General features: G+C 35.1%; 1 protein-coding gene across 1 annotated transcript in view; it reads left to right on the plus strand.

Annotated features, from left to right (window-relative positions):
• LOC107672647 (semaphorin-5B-like) overlaps positions 1-22176 on the plus strand; it is a 64814-nt gene that overhangs the window by 36924 nt on the left and 5714 nt on the right. The window contains exons 6-16 of the mRNA XM_016465934.1: positions 6522-6584; positions 6700-7017; positions 8341-8363; positions 8770-8905; positions 9096-9303; positions 9395-9602; positions 13432-13549; positions 17723-17907; positions 20601-20744; positions 21035-21182; positions 21268-21496. Coding sequence (XP_016321420.1) covers positions 6522-6584; positions 6700-7017; positions 8341-8363; positions 8770-8905; positions 9096-9303; positions 9395-9602; positions 13432-13549; positions 17723-17907; positions 20601-20744; positions 21035-21182; positions 21268-21496 — 1780 coding nt within the window. The remainder of the gene's footprint in view (positions 1-6521; positions 6585-6699; positions 7018-8340; positions 8364-8769; positions 8906-9095; positions 9304-9394; positions 9603-13431; positions 13550-17722; positions 17908-20600; positions 20745-21034; positions 21183-21267; positions 21497-22176) is intronic.

The raw sequence follows: 22176 nt of genomic DNA on the forward strand, positions 1-22176 counted from the left end.
TTTTTTTACACAGTACAGTAATACAATCTTTCACAGACATGTTTAAACACAATAAATATAAGCAACGCATTTTTCAATGCTTTTTACTTTTGCATTTACTTCTAGATTTATATATTAAGTGGCAAAACTACTTTTCTTACGTTATCACAATCTTACCATTGACAGAAATAGTCAGCCCTACTGCCTTTTCTTTTGCATTTAAATCTTTATTACAAGCAACCCTGCGGTTCATAAAGAACTTTGTTTTCCTACCTCCACAAGTGCCAGCAGTGAACGCTTTAATAATCCGTTAACATGAGCGCGGAAAAAATACGCACCACCTATGCACTGCAAACGGAGTAATGTGAACCTGGCGTTATGTGTGTGCGCTGCGAGTGTGCATGAGCGTACGGTCTCCAGGAGAGCGCGCGAGCGCTGAATGGTTAAACACTGGCAAGAATTATAAAGTAATGCAATTTATAAACTTTAGTGACGATGTGACACTGCCTCGATTGTGCAAGTGACAACTCCTGTGTCAACTGTGCAGCGTGCAGCTCGCTTATAGACAGACGCGGTGTGGTGATTTGAAGACATTTGCATATTTTGAGAGAGAGCGCGCGCGCGGTGATTCACTCACGCTGTTTGTGAAATTACGTCTCACACAAGGTTTTCAAGTTACTTTATAAGTTATTTAATTAAGAAATATTTATAGCATTATAATTATTTCACCCGCGCCGGACAGAGACTGAGACGGTGCCGCTGCATGTCATGCCAAACCTTCTCACAGCAGGCGCATCATCAGCTTGAGATCGTTTTTTTTTAGATCGGCCTTTTTAGAGACCGCCGATCAATCATCCCAAAGCGATTATCGGCCGATAGTGATCGGTAGCCGATCAATCGGAGCACCCCTACTTCTAATCATTGAGTATGTTTAGGACCAGGGTAATAATAACATATTTCATTTCATTTCGTTTTTTAATGTAATAACATTTATTTTATTTTATTTTCAGAACAGAACAATTCGACACTAAAATGCAAATTCTATCATAGATTGCTCATCCTTGAGAGTATGTTTTGGTGGAAAATGGTTATGGAAAAACTTTCTGACTGTTTTTGGTGCAAGAAATCTTCACTAGCACTGTGGATCAAACAAAGTGTAGAATATGATCCGTTCAATATGCAAACATCTGTATGTTTGTCTGCCGCTGCAGATTGTCTGTGTTTGAGGTGAGGAGCTGCCTGTAGACTGCAATCTCATCTGGGAGTGGGTTTAAATTGGCCTTGTTTGTCTTGAAGGATGATTTGAGACCACCTCTGCACTTAGCATGTAGTGGGAACGCTGAGATTGTGTTGTGCTTGCGTGACAAGCCTGTTGAAAGCTTTGAGCGGTTGTGTGATATTTAAGAGTGACTTCGCTGGCGTTTGTGGAAGACCCTGCTGGTGAACCCTCTAAACATTCACCGTAACCCTGAAAGGGGGTGACGCCTTGGAGGCAGATCTCACAAGAATCTGTCAGAATCCAGTGATTTAAGGTGACCTCATGACCCTGTGTTCGCAAGAGTGACCCACAGTCACCCCTCGAGCAAACACACACACACACGGCAGTATGACAACTTCCTCACTGCGCTCCTCTACATCTCTGTTCTAAACATTTTTTAGAACAGCATATTTACAAGAACTAAAGATACAATTTTGACAATTTGTTCATCATGAATGAATGTAATTTCCAGCCTGTCTTAAATAATCATTCATGTTATGGTGCAAATGACATTTTAAAATAATTTTAAATAAAAAGGCAGATACTTTCACTTTAACGTCATTTTTTTTTTCAAAGGTGATTTTAGTCATCTTGGTAAACACCTTAGGAAGTAAGTATGAAAAAGTATTTTGAAAAAAATGTAGGACCAAGATTGTTGGTTGTGGTAGAAATTATGCTAAAAAAACAGCTGAAATGTGTTATAATAGATTATAGTAGAATTAAAAATGTCATTTATATGATGGATTTTCATATTTTAAGATAGAAAGTCTGATTCTGGGACAAGGTAATAATAAAGGCAATACATATATTTATTTTCTTTTTTATTTTCTTTTATTATTTTTTTTCTTTTTATTTTATTTTACTCCCTGGGACATTAAAGTGCCTGAAGTAACACTCGGATATGAAAAATTAGAAATATCCAATGATATGAAGACCTTAACTGCTTAAAATTGCATAAAATTAGCTGCATTGAAGCTGTGTGTAATTTCTCAGCCATTAGCATCACAAAATGGAGTATTGGCTGTTTTCAAACAGGTTTCCTGAAAACCCACTTCGTATTTTATCAGTGAAACATACAGAACTCACTTCATTGGCTACTCCAGACAGTGAGATTCAGCAAAGTTACACACATCAGCCATGTCAGTAAATGAAAGATATCTGTTGCATCTCATGTCAATGATTTATCATATCTGTCTTGAAATCGTTCTAGTTTAATGATGGTTCTGCGTCAGGAACAGGCCGCAGAGAGAGATAGAGAGGGCAGATAAGAGTGTTTTAGCTGAGGTCAAATGATCGTGCCTGGATGAGCAGATCTTGAGCGTGTTGGAGAAAAAACACAACCCCACAACCTCCAGAGGTGACACAAGTCTGACCCCTCTAGATCATTCAGGGTGAGTCCTGCTCTTCAAATGAAAGCGTCTTTCACGTGTTGTTCAGTGACTGACTGCAGAGGCATGGCTAGATTGATGATTGCTTTCTAAACCCTTGCGCTCTCTTTGTTTCTCTGTCTTTTTCTTAAACAAGCAGCATGAAATGTAGTTTGCAAAAGTCAAGTGAACAGATGCAGTTTGTCTTAATGTGTGTAATCAGCTCTGTTTGTAGATGAGTGTGTGCTCATCAGAAGCGCCTGCTGCTTTTCAAGAGTGCAGAAGCACAGATGTCACTTATCAATCGTAAAATATGCACTACAATCCATGCACTCTTTTTATGTTAGTGTATGCAATGTTGCTCCTAAAACTTCTCAAACTACCACTAAACAGCAAATGCAGTTAAGGAAAATAATTGATCGTGCTCAGAACTGCATTTTTACAATATATACAAATGGCAGCAGGAACAAGATTATGTTTTTAAATTTCAGGCTGTCAGTCATGTATATCACTTCTGTTATTGCCTGTTTGTTGCATAGTTGAAACCAGTGAACATCAGTCTTTGCTCCATTAAAGTCAAAGCTCCATCAAAATAAACTCTTAAAATTTTAATGGGGCTCTTTATCATAATGCGTCCGGGAATTTTAGTTTTTTGTAATTCCCTTTTTTTGGTGCCTCTCATTACTGTAATAAAGTTCCTATATTATAGTAAAAATACTGTAGTACAATGATATATGACATTTAAAGCAGCATAAATGCAATGCAGTACTAAGTACTACAAATACAGCTATAATGTACAGATTCTTTACAGTTAAAATAATTTATCTTTATTTTTTTTCTCTTTAGAGTAATGATAAATTTACGCTTTGTCATTTAGCAGATATTTTTGTCAACAAAGTTAGATTTAAAAAATTTTTTTTTTTTAAAGAAGTCTCTTCTGCTCACCAAGGATGCATTTATTTGGTCAAAAATAATACAGTAAAAACAGTAATTTTGTGAAATATTATTACAATTTAAAATAGCTGTTTTCTATTTGAAAATATTTTAAATTGTAATTTATTCTTGTGATGCAAAGCTGAATTTTCAGCATCATTACTCCAGTCTTCAGTGTCACATGATTTTTCAGAAATCATTCTAATATGCAGATTTGCTGCTCAAGAATGTTTTTTTTTAATGTTGAAAAAAGTTGTTCTGCTTTGTATTTTTGTTGAAAACATACCTTTTTCAGGATTATTTAATAACTAAAAAGTTGAAACAAATAGCATTTATTTGAAACAGAAGTCTTTTATAACTTCATAAATGACTTTACTCTCACTTTTGATCAATTTAATGTGCCCTTGATGAGTAAAAGTATTATTATTATTTTTTAAATCTTTAAGAAATGTAAAGAAAAATCTTACTGACCTCAAACCTTTGAACTGTATAGTGTATATTTTGACCCATACTTTGCCCAGTCCAACCTAATGTGTGATAGTGTGAGTTTAATAGTCTAGATCTGGCTGTGATTATCATTGTCATAAAACTTCCCCCGGCACAGACGTTAATCTGTGTGGAGCTCTGTGTTTTATCTGTGACCTTTCCACACCTCTCACTCCATTCAGGCTCTGCTGGGATCCTCACAGTTCTCCAGCTGATGCCTTCAGGAAGGGTCACGTCCAATACAAAATCATGCCTTATTATTTCATTCTATAGTGTGTGTGTGTGTGTGTGTGTGTGAGAGACTCTGGTCTGCATCATTGTTTTCAAGCCAAATGACAACACAGATAAACATGACAAAGCAGTCTGTGAAAGGAGAGGGAGGGACAAGGAACAAAACAGAGGAAGAATGTCTAAAACGAGTGAAAGAACACATTCAATGGTTTTCGTTTCAGATAAGAGAACCAATGCGATTAGGACAGACAATCCGTGTATCATTCGATCATTCGTTTTTTGATTTAATATTGAAAGTAGAAAAATGAGAAAACGGCTCCTTTTTCGTATTTTCGTTTTTTTCCAAAACACGAAAAACGAGAATTCAGCGTAAATTTTCGTTGTTCGTTCTTGGGTGGAAAAATGAATAAACAGCTTGAATATTCGATTTCTACACGTGGACGGGAATTAAACAACCCTTTCTGCTGATTGGTCAGCCGAAGATCAAACTGTGCCATCATCAGTTCTTCTGCAGTATCATGCAGCAGAATAATAGTTCTGCTGCAGTTGAAATAACTACAAAATGTCATGCCTTTGAAAAATAAAGAGAACAACAGATTGCGCTGCTTTAGCGCGTCTCGGTCTCCTTGAGCATCTTTCCGGGGCATGCCACAAACATGAACCACAGGGAATACTCATCTTTTAAAAGGCTTCATTTAGATTATTTGACGTTAAATGCATCATCTTTCAATATTAAATCAAAAGACGAATGATCGAATGATACACGGATTACAAACCATCCAGTGTTCCTTTGCTTCACATGCAGCGAAACTCTCCGTCTCCGACTCTTTTTGTCTTGTATTATTGTGTGTTTTGTACCTTCTTCACGTTAAGGAAAGAAGCTGAGTGAATGGAATGGGAGAATTGAATGACTGAATATCTTTCATAGTTTTAGTTCATTAACTACTTCTGCCTCCTAATCATAATAACGAGAAAAGTTTAGGTTTGTTGTCATGGCTTCTTAAAGGTAAAAGGAATGTTGATATTTGCACTTAACAGAAATCGTTTGTTTGGACAGTTCGTTTAAATGAACTGGTTGAAGTGAACAATTGACAGATTTGTTTGAATCATCAGTAAACGGTAGTCTCTGTGAGACCTTTAATAATTTTTGCTGTGAACTAAATATTTAAATACTGTTGTTTATGATTCCGACATCACCGTTTTACTCGCTACCAGGGTTCTTACAGCTGACTGATGAACGTGTTGTGAATCAGTTCAGTCGAATCATTAAAATTATTCCTTTGTAAATCTGAAAACTGGGAAGCTTGACTTGTAAATATGTCTTGCATCTGAAACACTCTATGTAGTCTGGACTATAGACAGGCAGAGTGGCATTTCTGCCTTGAGTTGTGAGTGTAATAGGGTGAATTGCACAATTGCTACAAAAAATGCTAATATTCTGTGTCTGCAGAAACAGTCAGATGCATTCAACATGTTGGAAGTGCTGTACTAAAAGTAAAAAAAAAAAAAAAGTAAAACTAAAAAAGTTTACTTAAAGCAGCGTGTTTTTAATATTGATAATAATGAGAAATGTTTCTTGAGCAGCAAATCAGCATTTTAGAATGTGCACACAGTGTATATATATATAATAAAAAAAAACTAAAATAAAGAAATAAAAAACATTTCTCATTTTCATTTAGTTTAACTTCTAGACATTTAGTATAATGTCTATTTATATGACATATATAAAAAAACTAATAAAAATGACACTAAAATAAAAACACAACAAAATGACTGAAACATTAACTAACAAAATGAAAACAAAATATAAAAAAAATATTAATAAAATCTATAATAGTTGATTCTAAAATAACACTACTTAAACTGAAACTTAAATAAAAATGACTAAATAGTGTTAACACATTAAAAAACAATAATAGAAATGACAAAAACACAACAAATTTACTAAAACTTTAAGTAAAATTTAAATTAAAACAGAAAAAAACATTCAAAATATGTAAAAAAAAAGAACACTGGTTCATGCTTTTCAGATGTTGGTCTATGGTTACATGACAAGCAGGTAAACAATATCTAAAAAACAAAAAAGCTTTTTGAATTATTTTACAATTATTTAATTATTTTGATTAATTCTTAGTTTTTCATCAACTCATGAACCCCCTGCAGTTCCCTCATGAATCCCAGAGTTAAAGGATGCATGTAAATTTTAGCAGGCAAGTGTCTTGATAACTTAACTTCTAGCCATGATGTTAATTGGCTGTTAATTGCAGGCCACAGAATGGGGAGTAGACGAGAGCACCAGGAGGTCCTGCCAGAGCAAAGGAAAGACGGAGGTGAGAGACGAACGCTGGGATGCGCTCTGTGAATGAGTGTTTGTTATAGAGTGCCTCAGTAGGGTTCTGGAAGTAAACTGTAATGTGTGTGAATGAAATGTTTCTTCTCTCTCAGGATGAGTGTCAGAACTATGTCCGTGTCCTCCTGTTGAACGGCAGTCGTCTGTTCACCTGCGGCACTAATGCTTTCATGCCCATGTGTACGACTCGCCCTGTTACGGACATCTCCAGCGTCCTGGAGTCCATCGGCGGGGTGGCCCGCTGTCCCTACGACCCTCGACACAACTCTACAGCCATGATAACTGAGAGTGGAGAAGTCTACGCGGCCACAGTGACGGATTTCTCCAGCCGCGACCCCATTATTTACCGCAGTCTGGGGAACATGCCGCCCCTGCGGACCGCACAGTACAACTCCAAATGGCTCAATGGTACAGCGGGACAACACACAAATTATCAATGAATCTGAAAAATCCTGAAAAAAGAATATGTTTAGGTCACGTTTTACATTAAAATCAAAATAACACCTGTATATTAAATAACATTTTGTTTAAAGAAAATCTAGCATATTTTAGGACCTTTATGATTTTTATTTTGCATTATAACATAATTTTCAAGACAATTAAGCTCATTTTGACCTATATTCTCATTACTGAAAAAATAATGATAATTTAATTGTATTTTTTTATTTATACATCCTGGTAGTATTTGTTTTACTTACCTTCATTTATACATTAATATTTGTCAATTAAAAAAAAAAACTTATTATTGCATATAATGAAGTATCAAAATATTGTGTTAGAAAATTAAACACAAACACAACAGTTAAACATCTGGATATTGTTTATGATTTAAAAATGCATTAAATCATTACAACATATTTTTACTGTGATAACATTTATTAAAAAAAAAAACATTATATTAGCTTATTTTATTCATGCAGCAATGCTGTATAAGAAAATTCAACAATGAAACATGACAAAAATTAAATAAACTCAAAAGTTAAGCATCTGGACACATTTTTTCACACACACACACATATATATATATATATATATATTAGTCAAAAGTTTGGAATAATTAAGTTTTTAATGTTTTTGAAATATGTCTCTTCTGCTCAGCAAGGTTGCATTTATTTAATTAAAAAAACAGTAATATTGTGAAATATTATTACAATTTAAAATATTTGTTTTCTATGTGAATATATGTGAAACAGTGATACACTACCATTCAAATATTTGGGATAATAAAAAAACAACAACAACAAAAAAACGAATACTTTTATTGAGCAAAGTTACATTAAAAGTAACAGTAAAGACATTATTAATGTTACTAATTATTTCTTTTTCAAATAAATGCTGTTTTTGAACTTTGTATTCATCAAAGAATCCTGAAAAAAAAATTGTATCATGGTTTCCACAAAAAAAACATGAAGCAGCACAACTGTTTTCAACATTGATGATAATAATAAGAAATGTTTTTGAGACTGGAGTAATGATGCTGAAAATTCAGCTTTGCATCACAGGAATAAAATTCAATTTACACTATATTCAAATAGAAAACGGTTCTTTTTAATTGTAATAATATTTCACAATAATACTGTTTTTACAGAAGCCTTGGAGAGAATTACTAACCCTCTTTTGCCGTAAAAAAATAAATAATGTCAGGATGTACTAAAGACACACAGTGAAAAATCAGTGATGAAAAGGCATGGACACAGTTATTTTTGCTGGTGACCTTATTGCAAATGCATTTGTAGGAGTTTCAGAAGCAACATTTGTGGTAGGAGAATATTACAATCAATCATGCAAGGTGATTTACTAAGGTTGACGCTAATGAGTTGACTGCTATTTTTGCCATTATTTAACTTCCAAAAAAGCATCTGAACCCATTTTGTGTTGGACATGGCTGTGATAGTTGCTAATTTGCTTGGTAGATTGCGTTGGTCATTATGGAAATGATCTGGCTGTGTCTGTGTTCTTTAATTTGCCCTTTGTCAGTTAATCACCAGCAGAACTTTTCCCTCCCATTGGTGCTTTTACGGGATTGCGGTCTCACGCTAAATTGCCGTTTAGTAAATCTAGCCCTTTCTCACCCTTAACTTTTGAACACTACTGTTTTTCTATTAAGATGTCGAATGTTCAGCACCTCACCATCCTTCACTTCTTCCTCTCATTTCTCTTCACAGGAACAGCATTGCTGCGTCAGCGGTGTGTGCGTTTAACCTCAGTGCCATCACGCAGGCCTTTAACGGACCCTTTCGTTATCAGGAGAACCCTCGGACCAGCTGGCTTTCTACTCCCAACCCCATTCCAAATTTTCAGGTAAAGGAAATGACCTGCTGCAGCTTCCATTTCAAAGCATTTTACTTTTACCCTGAAGCCAACTCCCAATTCTATTCAAGACATTTGGCAGCAAATGCATTAGTCAGTTCGATTTAGATTTATCGTTTCTCTAACCTGCCGTTCCTCATCACCTCATCTCTGGCTGTAATGTCCTCTTTCTCTGTGCCAGTGCGGGACAGTGAATGATTCAGGTCCGGGCGGTAATCTAACAGAACGCAGTCTTCAAGACGCCCAGCGGCTCTTTCTCATGAGTGAGGTGGTTCAGCCCATCTCCACGGATCCTCTGGTCACGCAAGACAACATCCGTTTCTCCAGACTGGCTGTGGACATTGTTCAGGGAAGAGACACGCTCTACCACGTCATGTACATCGGCACAGGTCAGGAAGGAAGAGAGTTTGACATTCAACACTTTTGTCCTCCAGTGTTGTGCACTGTGGTTCTAATAGTTTTCTTTCATTGACCAATCAGAGTACGGCACCATCATCAAAGCCTTATCCACAACTAATAAGAGTCTGCGCGGATGTTACTTGGAGGAGATGAGCATTCTCCCAGAAAACATGCAGGAGCCAATCCTGAACCTGCAGATTCTGCACAGCGATAGGTCGCTTTTCGTGGGACTCCCCAGCAGAGTGCTGAAGATCCCTCTGGAGAGATGCTCCAACTACAAAACCGAACAGTGAGTCGCACACATGCACACGTGTCAACTAGGACAGGCACATTAGTCAACTACTGTAGGTTTTGTGAAAAACAGCTGACTAGTTTGTTAAAATGTTTTGAAAGAAGTATCAGTAAAGATGCATTTATTTGATCAAAAATACAGTTATATTGTGAAATATTATTACAATTTAAAATAAGTGTTTTCTATTTGAATATATTGTAAAATGTAATTTATTCCTGTGATGTAAAGCTGAATTTTCAGCATCATTACTCCAGTCTTCAGTGTCACATGATCCTTCAGAAATCATTCTAATATGCTGATTTGCTGCTCAAGAGACATTTGTGACCCTGGAGCACAAAAGCAGTCTTAAGTTGCTGGGGTATATTTGTAGCAATAGCCAAAAATACATTGTATGGGTCAAAATGATTGATTTTTCTTTTATGCCAAAAATCATTAGGATATTAAGTAAAGATCATGTTCCATAAAGATATTTTGTAAATTTTCTACTGTAAATGTATTAAAACTTAATTTTTGATTAGTAATATGCATTGCTAAGAACTTTATTTGGACAACTTTAAAGTCGATTTTCTCAATATTTTGATTTTTTTGCACCCTCAGGTTCCAGATTTTCAAATAATTGTATCTCGACCAAATATTGTATATCCTAACAAACCATACATCAATGGAAAGCTTATTTATCCAGATTTCAGATGATGTACAAATCTCAATTTCGAAAAATTGACCCTTATGACTGGTTTTGTGGTCCAGGGTCACATTTATGATTATCAGTGTTGAAAACGGTTGTGTTGCTTAATATTTTTTGCGAACCGTCATACATTTTCTTCCAGGAAGTTTGTAACATTATAAATGTATTTACTGTCTCGTTTGATCAATTTACTGCATCCTTGCTTAATAAAAGTATGAACTAGTTTAAAAAAAAATCATACTGACCCTAAACTTTTGAATGGTAGATTCCTGAGAAATATGATAGGCTACTATAAGACTGAAAAAATGGCAGTGATTTCTTTGGCGCTGAATGCAACAAGATTTTCAATTCCCACATCTTGAAGAATAATTGTATCGGGAGTCGTTGACAACAGACTCGTGAGGTCAGAACGTCCTAACCATGAACATGATTGAACTGTCACATTCACATAGTATCAGTACAGAACTTCCAGATCCCATTTGCCACCATCATCACCACAATGAGTACCTGTTCACACATGACATCAAAATGCACAGTTGCTGTTAAATTACAGCAAAGGCTGATTACGGCACTTGTCCTTGCTAGATGCCCTTGGAGTCAGACAGGAAATGAAGCTCAAGGAGATGAAGTGAATGACAGTACTTATGAGCAGTCACAGATATTATTATCTCATAAATTCTCCGAGAGGCGGCCGAATGATGAACTAGGTCATTTAAAAAAAATTGCTGTCGTGTTCTCCATCGCTGCTATGAATAGAACACCTATAAATTCTCGAACATCATTAAAAATATATAATGCATGCATCACTCCTTGCAGGAAGCGACTGCATTTACTTTAAGAGATGTAATTAGATTTCAAATTCATAAAATAATGGCATCCAAATGAATGAATTGGGCTTCAGAGCTGGATTTGTAAGAGCTTTGTGCAATTTTGTACCCTAATACTTGGTAAATTGAGTTATAAAATCAAGCAAAACATATTTTTGATCTGCTAAATGACTTCAAGCTCCACATGACACCGTATTTAAAATACACCTTGTGTTATAATAGAGATGTTTGTTTTTCGTCTTCTTAAAGCATGTCACATCAGAAGATATTTTCCATGTGATCTGTCAGTTTAGAGGCACATATGTGACCCTGGACCACAAAACCAGTCTTAAGTCGCTGGGGTATATTTGTAGCAATAGCCAAAAATGCATTGTATGGGTCAAAATTAACGATTTTTCTTTTATGCCAAAAATCATTAGGATAATAAGTAATGATCAAGTTCCATGAAGATATTTTGTAAATTTCCTACCATAAATATATCAAAACTTAATTTTTGATTAGTAATATGCATTGCTAAGAACTTCATTTGGACAACTTTAAAGGCGATTTTCTCAGTATTTTGATTGTTTTGCACCCTCAGATTCCAGATTTTCAAATAGTTGTATCTCGGCCAAATATTGTTCTATCCTAACAAACCATACATCAATGGAAAGCTTGTTTATTCAGCTTTCAGATAATGTATAAATCTCAATTTCGAAAAAATTGACACTTAAGACTGGTTTTGTGGTCCAGGGTCACATATATGCTTATGATTCGAGGGTGTCGGTAGTTACTTTAGAAGTAGAAGATTGTCTTTATATGGGGAATGTGATCTATTGAAGACTCTCCCTGACTTCCTGCCGCAGATGTTGTTACACAAACACTCGGAGCTACACGAGGCGGACACATTTGATGTTAGAGGCTGTTATGGGACATGATGGAGCTGTGTGTGTGAAGCCGCTCTGTGTTTAGAATGCCAATGCAATGGAAAGAAGTCATTTCATTACATATTCTCCCCCACGCACACGTACACACAGGTGGCAAAAGGTCAGATCTCACAAGATGTTGCAAATAACTCTAATTATTTTAAACCAGTTCTCATCTGTAGAGTTTGATTGAGCTGCAAGCATTATAATTTTATATAACCTTTAATGTATTCAAATGTATTCTCTTTCTGCATCTCCAGCACATTTGCAGTTTTCTAATGTTGCCGGTGTTTAGTTGTTAGTGGGATGCTGAGACACATTGTTATATTTGATTTGGTTGTAAAATATGAGTATATACAGTGCCGTTCAAAAGTTTGGGGTCGGCTTACCAGGGCTGTATTTATTTGATTAGAAATAAAGTAATGTTGTGAAATATTATCGCCATTTAAAATAACTTACATTTTTTAAAATGTAATTTATTTCTGTGATCAAAGCTGAATTTTCAGCATCATTACTCCAGTCTTCAGTGTCACATGATCCTTCAGAAATCATTCTAATATGCTGATTTGATGCTCAAGAAACATTTTTATTATTAAGATAGTTGAAAACAGGTTTACTGATTAATACTTTTGTGGAAATCTGGATACATTTTTCAGGATTATTTAATGAATAGGAAGTTCAAAAGAACAGCATTTATTTGAAACAGAAACTTTTGTTACATTACTTATGAATGTCTTTACTGTAAATTTTAATCAATTAAATCATTTAATCCTGAGTAACTTTTGAAGCTTTTGAAACTTTTGAACACTACTTTATATATGATTGTATGCTTGTGCTTGTAATATACTGGTAACTTACATTGTTTGCTTTTTCAAACTTTGTCCTTCTGAAGAATGACATCATTAAAACAATGAAATATGCTCCTGAATTAATAACACCGTCTCGCTCCACTGAACCTAAAGGACACAAGGAGAAAATGATAAGTCTGTTAGCTGTAATAAATCACAGAGGTTCTGTCAGATGTTATTTATCTCCCAGAGCAGGATTTGAGGTTTATTGTGTCTTCTCTGTAGTTCCTGTAAGTCAGATCATATCATGTTCTGATCAGATGCTTAGATTATATTTACACTTCAGCTCAGTCTCTGACTTTGATCTCAATATAACAAAAGTGATGTTTATATTATAGACCAAATTTGCAAAATATTCACTTGAGATTCAGTGTTCAGTGTGAGAAGGACAGTATTAGTTTTAATATTTATTGCAGTGAGATTTATTCCTCAGTTATTAAGCCCAATCTCTCCTCTCCTTTTTCTCTCTGGTCATTAAGAAGTTCTCATGAGCAGACAGGTCACTCTTTATGGTGGTATTTATTAAGACCTTGTCATTGATGTGTGATTTTGTGATCGTAGGGACTGTCTGGGTGCCAGGGATCCGTACTGCGGCTGGGACCGGAAACAGAAGCGCTGTACGACGATTGAGGACAGTTCCAACATGAGCCAGTGGAGTCAAGACATCACAAAGTGCCCTGTAAGACACACTTTCAGACAACATCATCACACAGAAAAGAAAAATCACAAATTACATCTCTTTAATATCTCAGGTGTTTCTTCAACACAGCAGTGAGATTAAATGGACAGTAAATTGATTAATTCATGATTAAGTCTCCTGTAACTTAATTATTATCTTGAGCAAAAGACCCTCTGTTCTGTTCTGTATTCAATTTTATTATTTTCTATACTAATATATCATTTTCTGTTCTGTTCTGTTCTGTTCTGTTCTATTGTTCTGTTATATTCTGCTTTGGTATATTCTGTACTCAATTATTCTATACTAATTACCCTTTTCTGTTCTATTCTAATCTATTCTATTCTGTATTGTTCTGTACTGTATGCTTGTATTCTGTTCTGTTCTGTTGTATTCCATTCTGTTCTGTTCTGTTCTTTTCTAAATTCTGTTCTATTCTATACGCTGCTATTATTTTTTATGTTCTGTTCTATTCTATTATATTCTATTCTATTCTATACACTGCTATTCTTTTTTTGTTCTGTTCTACTCTGTGCTTTTATTTTTTATGTTCTATTGAATTTTATTCTGTTCTGTTTTATTCGATTCTATTATGTTCTATTCTGTACGCTTATATTCTGTTCTGTATCCTGTTTTATTCTTTTCTATACTAATATATTATTTCTGTTCTATTCTATTTTGTTCTGTTCTATTGTTATATTCTGTTCTGCTTTGTTATATTCCGTTTTCTATTCTGTATTCATTTATTTTCTATACTAATCTATCATTTTCTGTTCTGTTTCATTCAGTTCTATTCTATTCTGTTCTGTTCTGTATTGTTCTGTACTGTATGCTTGTATTCTGTTCTGTTGTATTCGATTCTGTTCTATTTTCTACTCTGCTGTTATGTTTTGTTCTTTCTATTCTGTTCTATATTCTGTTCTACTGTATACGCTGCTATTATTTTTTGTTCTGTTCTATATTCTATTATTTTCAATACTAATCAGTTTTTTTTTCTGTTTTGTTTTAGTTGATTCTGTTCTGTTTCGTTGTATATGTTTGTTTTATTCTATTCTATTCTATTCTGCACTACTCTATTCTGTTCTATTACAGTCTTTTCGGTTCTATGTCGTGTTCTCTTCTGTACTCTGCTGTTTACTGTTCTGTTCTGTTCTATTTTATATGTTTCTCTTCTGTTCTATACACTTCTATTCTTTTCTGTTCTATCCTGTTCTGTTCTATATTCTGTTTGATTCTATTCTGTTAATTCTGTTCTACTCTACATTGTTGTTCTGTTCTATTCTGCTATACTCTTCTGTTCTATACACTTCTTTTCTGTTCAATATTTAGTTTTATTCTATTCTGTTAATTCTGTTCTACTCTACATTGTTCTGTTCTATTCTATTCTATTTTATTCTGGTCTGGTCTGGTCTGTTCTGTTCTACGAACATTATTTAAGAGCTTCTGTGGTGAAGATACATAACAGCTTATTTTTTTTTGAGTACACCAGAAATCTTGTATGATTTTTGAGCTGGTCTTGAAGAATCAAATTTCTGATGAAGAGCCTTGAAACAGAGCCTGACGGAACCCAGCTTATCTGAACCCTTCGTCTGACACTGTCAATTACACGCTGGTGTTCTGCACGAAGGCTGGCCAATGTCTTTCCTGTTCCTTCTTGACACTTCATTAGGTCCATAATTAGACATCACAAATTTCCTATTATCTCTGATGGTTGATATCCTCTGAGGAGCAATAATAAACAAACCTAATTTTCTACAACACTGTGGAAGCTTTGGCTTTGTCCCAAGTTGCATACTAATACTATGCATTAAAAGTACTTGCTATTATGCTAATAGGCAAAAACTAAGCGTTAGCGTTAGTTCTGGCAGGTCACGTGAGTCAAGCTTGCATCAGCTGATTCTCAGCTGATAACATCTACCTATAGGAATACGACACCTACCATTCCTATATAAGCTCTATTTAGTATTATTCAGCAGCTTTTCAGCTTGCTCCGGAGCAAATTACCCTCCTCCATCCCCAGCTCCTCCTTTCGCCACAGTCAGGACTTGGCTTTCTGATATTCCTTGCTAATCAGACTCCTTTATCTTAAATGATGTGTTACACTTAAATATCATTAAGTACATTAATGATATCTGCCTTGTTCTGTTCTGTTAACCCTAGGGGGGTTATTATTGCTGCTCTCCCTGCTCATTCATGACAGGCTGCATGGATGGGCAGGGAGTTTTTTGCCCAGAACAGAACCATACCACCAAACCAACTTTATGCTAAGTATCTATCATTTTGACGATAGTGGTCCTGACAGAACCAGTTGTTTCTATTGTAATGGCTTTAAGCTGTGACAGTGAGTAAGAGTGTTTTTCCCAAACTTTTGCAGAATGAGCGTTGGCTCCATAGTTATGGCGTAAATCAACACTAAGTTACAACATGCACAGTATGCACTGCTAAATATTTGTGATTCACAACATTAAACATTAAGCATACAAACAAAATATTTACGTAAGATTCTAGTCAGAAATGACATTGGATAATATAGTGGACTGTTTAGATTGCATTGGAGTTCATGTTTGCGCAAAAGACTCTCCTTTAGACTTATTTAATGATGTCAACATTTACATTTTAAGAGAAAGAACGTTATGTGAATAACCTTCATCAAGGGGGTGTTGTGCTGCTACTATCTCAATAAATCACACTTTTGTGTATAAACTGTAAGAGCTGTTACTGTATTATATATAGTTATGGTAACATTGTACAATAAGGTTCTATACATTAATATTAGTATTTGTATTATTAATATTAATGTATTTAGTGTTATGAATTAAAAATGGTCAATATTTTTACAGCATTTAATCTTTATAAATATTAATTAATATTTTATTGTTCATTGTTAGTTCATCATGCAAAAAATATTCATATATGCACACATTAACATTATCCAAGCTCATTTCTGTAAATTATTGTTTGTTGTGCTAATGAATGCAAACTTATGCAAGCTTATTTATTTCCATGATTCATTTTACATAGGTTTCTGAATAATATTTACATATGTAAATATACTATTTTTGACTAATCATTTAACATTTTCTTTTTTGTGTCTCATTGGGAATTTAAACTATTCCTACGTAAAATGCAAAATAAATAAATAAATAAAAACAATTAAAAAAATAAATAAATGAAGAAACATCATCCAACTAAACTAAAATCCACAGCATTTCGACACTACATCTGTTTACAGTTTTAAAGGCTTCATGTTGGATCAGTAATGGCAAACATCATGTTATGTGACAATACTACTTACAACCTCATTGCTACGTTTTTGGCTTGTCTTACTAATTAAGTGCCAAGTTAAGTACAGACTAACTAACAGTTACTGCCCTGTTCCCACAGCAGAGCTGCTGATTCCTTGAACTTCCTCGTCATTGATTGGCTGAAGCTGAGGATCAAAGGAACCTGAAAAGGAGTGAATTCATAGAAGGGCAAACTGATGAGCATTACATTAACAATTTTTGTCATGCAGCAGGGAAAAGCCCCCAGTTGACCTTTTTTGATTCTTGAAGTACAGTGAAAGTTGATGCAGGTCTCGAAATTTCTTTTGCTATTAATTTTAATAACATTTGAGCGCTTCTGTGGTCTGAACTATTGGATGAATGGCATTGAGTTACTAATCCAGACTCAACAGTAGATGTTGGTATTCACCTCAATGGACGCACCGCACACCTGCTCCCTGAAGATTACCCATGCATGGAGATGAATTTTACAGTTTTTATCCTCAGTACCTGTGCAATACATGAACCAGCTTCTAATGCAAACGGACACACGGGAGGAACATTTGAATGGATTTAATTGATTTTGAATGAGATCATGTATGTGGAGACTTGGATAACTGCAGAAAAATGTCACTTTGTGACTTCTGATTTCAAAATTTTGTCTTCAAATAAGGCATGAATACTATTACCAACATGTTAGTAATATGCATGCTAATAAGCAACTAGTTAATAGTAAGAATTGGTACTTAAAATAAAGTGTTATCTACTGAAGTTGTCTATAAAAGAGAGTTGGAATCTGTACACTAAAAGGGTTTATGCTGAATGAAGTTTGAAAACAAGTAAAAAAATGGATTTTCCATGCAGACACTAAACCTGTGCTTAAAACTTGCCTTGTTTGCATTTACATTTATAGGAGCGGAACCTCACCCAGGATGGTGGATTTGGCCAGTGGTCACCATGGCAGGCTTGTAACCATGACGACGGAGGTGAAGGCACCAGCACATGTCAGTGTCGCACTCGGGCCTGCGATAACCCTCGCCCCCAGTGTGGAGGGATGGAGTGTGTCGGGGCGAACATTGAGGTGGCCAACTGCTCCAGGTACACCTACTGTATAAACCCATATGCTTGTTAAAGTAAACTAACCATGCATGATAAAGTTCAAATATGGCAAAACACCATAACAGTAGTTCATACGACTTGTGTGCGATATTCCAAGTCACGTGATAGCTTTGTGTGAGGATCAAGCTGTTATTTATGTCACTGACAATTTTCTCCTCTGATGTAGATCTCAAATCCCATCCGCACCCTGCATATAAACTTGACACGTTGTGATTGGTTACCAGACACATAAGAACCAAGTCATTGAGCTTCATTGATGACAAACCTGGCGTGACTTATCGTGATGAGCCGTATTTGTATTGTTCCGAACTATGGAGTCGGTTTGATTTTTAAAATGTTCTTTGAAAGACGTCTCTTATGTTCACCAATGCTGCATTTATTTGGTCAAAAATACAGTACAAACAGAAATATTATTAGAATTTAAAATAGCTGTTTTCTATTTGGATATATTTTAAAAGGTAGTTTATTCCTGTGATCAAAGCTGAATTTTCAGCATCATTACTCCAGTCTTCAGTGTCCTTCAGAAATCAGTCTAATATACTGATTTGCTGATCAAGAAACATTATTATTGTCAGTTGCTGTTTTTTAGACTATATCATCAATTATTATTGTCTTTTTTCAGGATTCTTTTTATGAATAGAAAGTTCAAAAGAACAGCTATTTTATGAAATATAAATCATTTGTAACATAAATGTCTTTACTGTCACTTTTGATCAATTAAATGCATCATTTATGAATAAAAGTATGAATTTCTTGCAACTTTTGAATAGTAGTACATATGATAGCTGTCGTGGAAGACTTACAAGTATACAGTTGCGCAGGTCATATGGATATAAAAGTTCATCTAATTTTTCAAGTTTGACAGCATCTTCTTATTCACTGTCAATCCACAGAGAATGAAAACTTATATGGGTTTTTATAAGAGTAAGAGAGTGAGTCAATTATTTAGTTTTTGGATGAACTAGGCCTTTATAATCTGGGACTCCCCATATTGAAGTGACAGGTGTAAAGAGTGCGGCTAGACTGATATATGAGAGCCAGAGAGATCAGCCTGAAGTGCTTTTATTCCGTCTGATTCAGCTCTTCTATGAGAGAAAGGCACCACCCAACGCTAACAGCTGCAGAGAGTGAGGCCTCGAATCCATCAATTCTGAACTCTGATACAGACGTGCTGCGAGTAACGCCGGCTCTATTCATTGACTGCAAGCGGCTGACGCAGCGTTTCTGGCGGAGCAGCTCCTTCTTTGCATGTCCCATTATCCTGCGGTCACTTTCCGCCACTGAATGAATGTTCCAATTATATCTTCACCTAGAGCTTGTTTAAACACACACATCACCAGGTCTGGGTGCGAGAATCTAACAGGACGCAATGTTTCACTATAACAGCAGAAGAGCAGCTGTGGCAGATCTATAATACATGAGTAATGAGCTGCTAATACATCTTTGTCAGAAAGCTACTGTTAAGTTTAATAAAACTGATGTTACCTATCAGGCTCTAAAGTTGTGATCACAATCCTGCAAAGTCATTATCGGGCCCTTAGAAGGAGTCGCTTGACTTCAGGTGACTTCAGAGGGACTGTCCTTGTTATTAAAGGGGTAATATATTGGAAAACAGTATTTTCTTGCTCCTTTGAAATAAATACTTTGAAATAATACGTTGCAACAGTGAAAAGCTCCCAGTTCCCTCGTGCCCCTGCCCTACCCTTCATATCGTTTCAAACCTGTATGACAGGTTTAAAGTCAGTGGGGTTTTGGACCCCATTGACTTCCAATGTATGGACAAAAACCGTTCCACAGAAGAGTGAAGTAAGTATCAGTGGGGTTATTGTCGACTTAAACTAAATCTACAAAAATAATTTTGTAATTGAAATAATCTTAAAAAATAAGAGATTTTAAATAAAAGAAGTTTAAATTGAAGTCAGTGTGATGGTAATTAACTAAAACGAAAAATGAAACTAAAATTAAGACTATATATTTAAAAAAAAAAATTGTTACTTGAAATGAACGTTAACTGAAATAAAATATAAAAAGTTTTTATTTCAGCTAGTTGCCAAGGCAGAATTTCTAATTTTAACTTAGTTTAACTTGATATACTAAAATAACTAAAACTAAAACTGAAATAAAAATCAGTAAGACTAGACAGACCTATAAACAGACAAAAAAAAACTAAAATCACAAAAACATAAGTTACTAAAACTTTAAAATTAAAATGGAAAATATAAAAATAAAAACTGATTCAGAATATTGTACTGAAGTACTAAAATGACTAAAACTAAAACTGAAATAAAAGTAAATTCAAGCTGTATATTTAACATCACAGCCCTTATCACATGACCGCCCACATTAACATATCCACACCGATACAGTATGTAGCAGCTGCAGTGATGAACGATAGTATGTACTACATTGGTGCACAGAGGCTAGCCAATCATAAGTGAGCTCATTTACATATAGACGTCTAATACAAGTCTACTTTATTTAAAAGGACAGAGAGAAGGTTGAAAATAGTTACTACTGTTTTTTTGTCCAAGAAACATTGACTAACATACAATAACAAAAAGTGACAAATATGGCCTCTTTAATGTATTGTGGCAGGTCTGTGGCATAAACTGACAGGTCACCAGACTGTGTTACTGTGTGGTATCCATGCTAACCTGCTTCTGTTTGTTCAGGAACGGAGGCTGGACTCCCTGGTCATCCTGGGCCGAGTGCAGCACCAGCTGTGGCATTGGATTTGAGGTCCGACAGCGGTCCTGTAACAACCCAGCACCCCGACACGGAGGACGCGTATGTGTGGGTCAGGCACGAGAGGAGAGGTGAGACGAGAGGAAAGATGGACTACAGGCTGTGCGTTATAGTTTTGATTTGATTTGATATGATTTGATATGATTCATCTGGGAGTCAGACTATGCTTTTAATTTACTACAGTTGAATCATAAATGTCAAGTGTTCAGGAATCGGTTGGACTACATTGGCTTTGCTTTATGGTTTGGATTCACTAAAAAGAACCAACTCTTAAGAGTCATTTGTTTGATTGTCTAACTAAACTGACTCATAAGTGTGTAAGTGTTTATTTGAGCTGACTGGAAGTTTGTGTGTGATTCAGATTGTGTAACGAAAAGAATCCATGTCCTGTTCCGGTGTCCTGGGTCTCCTGGAGCGCTTGGTCCAAATGTAGTGTTCCCTGCGGTGGTGGAGTCCAATCCCGTGTTCGAACCTGCGAGAATGGAAACACATGTCCTGGTTGCCCTCTGGTAGGGTCTTAAACAGGTCATATAAAATTTTAAAAAGCCTAATATCGGAAAAAGTTTTGAAAACCATGTGTGTTACTGTATCCAGGAGTATAAGGCGTGTAACTTGGACCCGTGTGCCGAAGTGAGGCGGACCACACCGTGGACACCCTGGTACCCTGTTAATGTGACTCAGATGGGGGCGAGACAGGAGCAGCGGGTCAGGTACACCTGCAGGGCTCTCCTCGCCGACCCTCACGACCTGCAGCTTGGCAAACGCAAGATAGAGACTCGCCTCTGTCCCACCAGTGACGGAGCTGCTGCCTGCGAGACTGATGGTACACACACACACAGCCTCAGAGGCACATACTCAAATATGCACACATCCTGTTTAAGATGGGGCGGCACGATTTTGGGGGAACAATCTAATTGCTGTTTTTCTGATAAAAATTGCGATTAAAATGTGATTTGAAAAACACCTCTATGTTTGCTATGCTTGTTTGTAGGTACAATTTGGCCCGAAATGTTATAGATAGATTTATAAAATAATATTTTATTTTTATTGAGTAATAATAATAATAATTATTATTATTATTATTATTAACAAATAAAATATTAAACATAATAAGAATTAATTAATTTTATTATTCTATTATTTTTTTATTTAATAATAATAATTATTATTATTAAATAAAAATACTAAACAAAATATATAATAATAATAATAATTATTATTATTATTTTACTAGATAAAAATATAAAAAAATAATAATTATTATTAGTAGTAGTAGTAGTAGTAGTATATTATGAATATTTTTGTTTAATTACATTATTATTATTGTTATTATTGTTGTTAAATATAAATATTAAACAAAATAGGAAATATTACTGTTGTAATATTTCCCTGTAAAATAAAAAAATGTGTATTTAAGAAAAAAAAAAAATAATAATTGTATTTTACAGTACAACTGTAGAATTACAATACTAATATTTATGGCTGGTTTACTTTCCTAATTTT

The sequence above is a fragment of the Sinocyclocheilus anshuiensis genome, unplaced genomic scaffold (genome assembly GCF_001515605.1).
Source record: "Sinocyclocheilus anshuiensis isolate Anshui unplaced genomic scaffold, SAMN03320099.WGS_v1.1 scaffold1346, whole genome shotgun sequence".
NCBI classification, from domain to species: Eukaryota; Metazoa; Chordata; class Actinopteri; order Cypriniformes; family Cyprinidae; genus Sinocyclocheilus; species Sinocyclocheilus anshuiensis.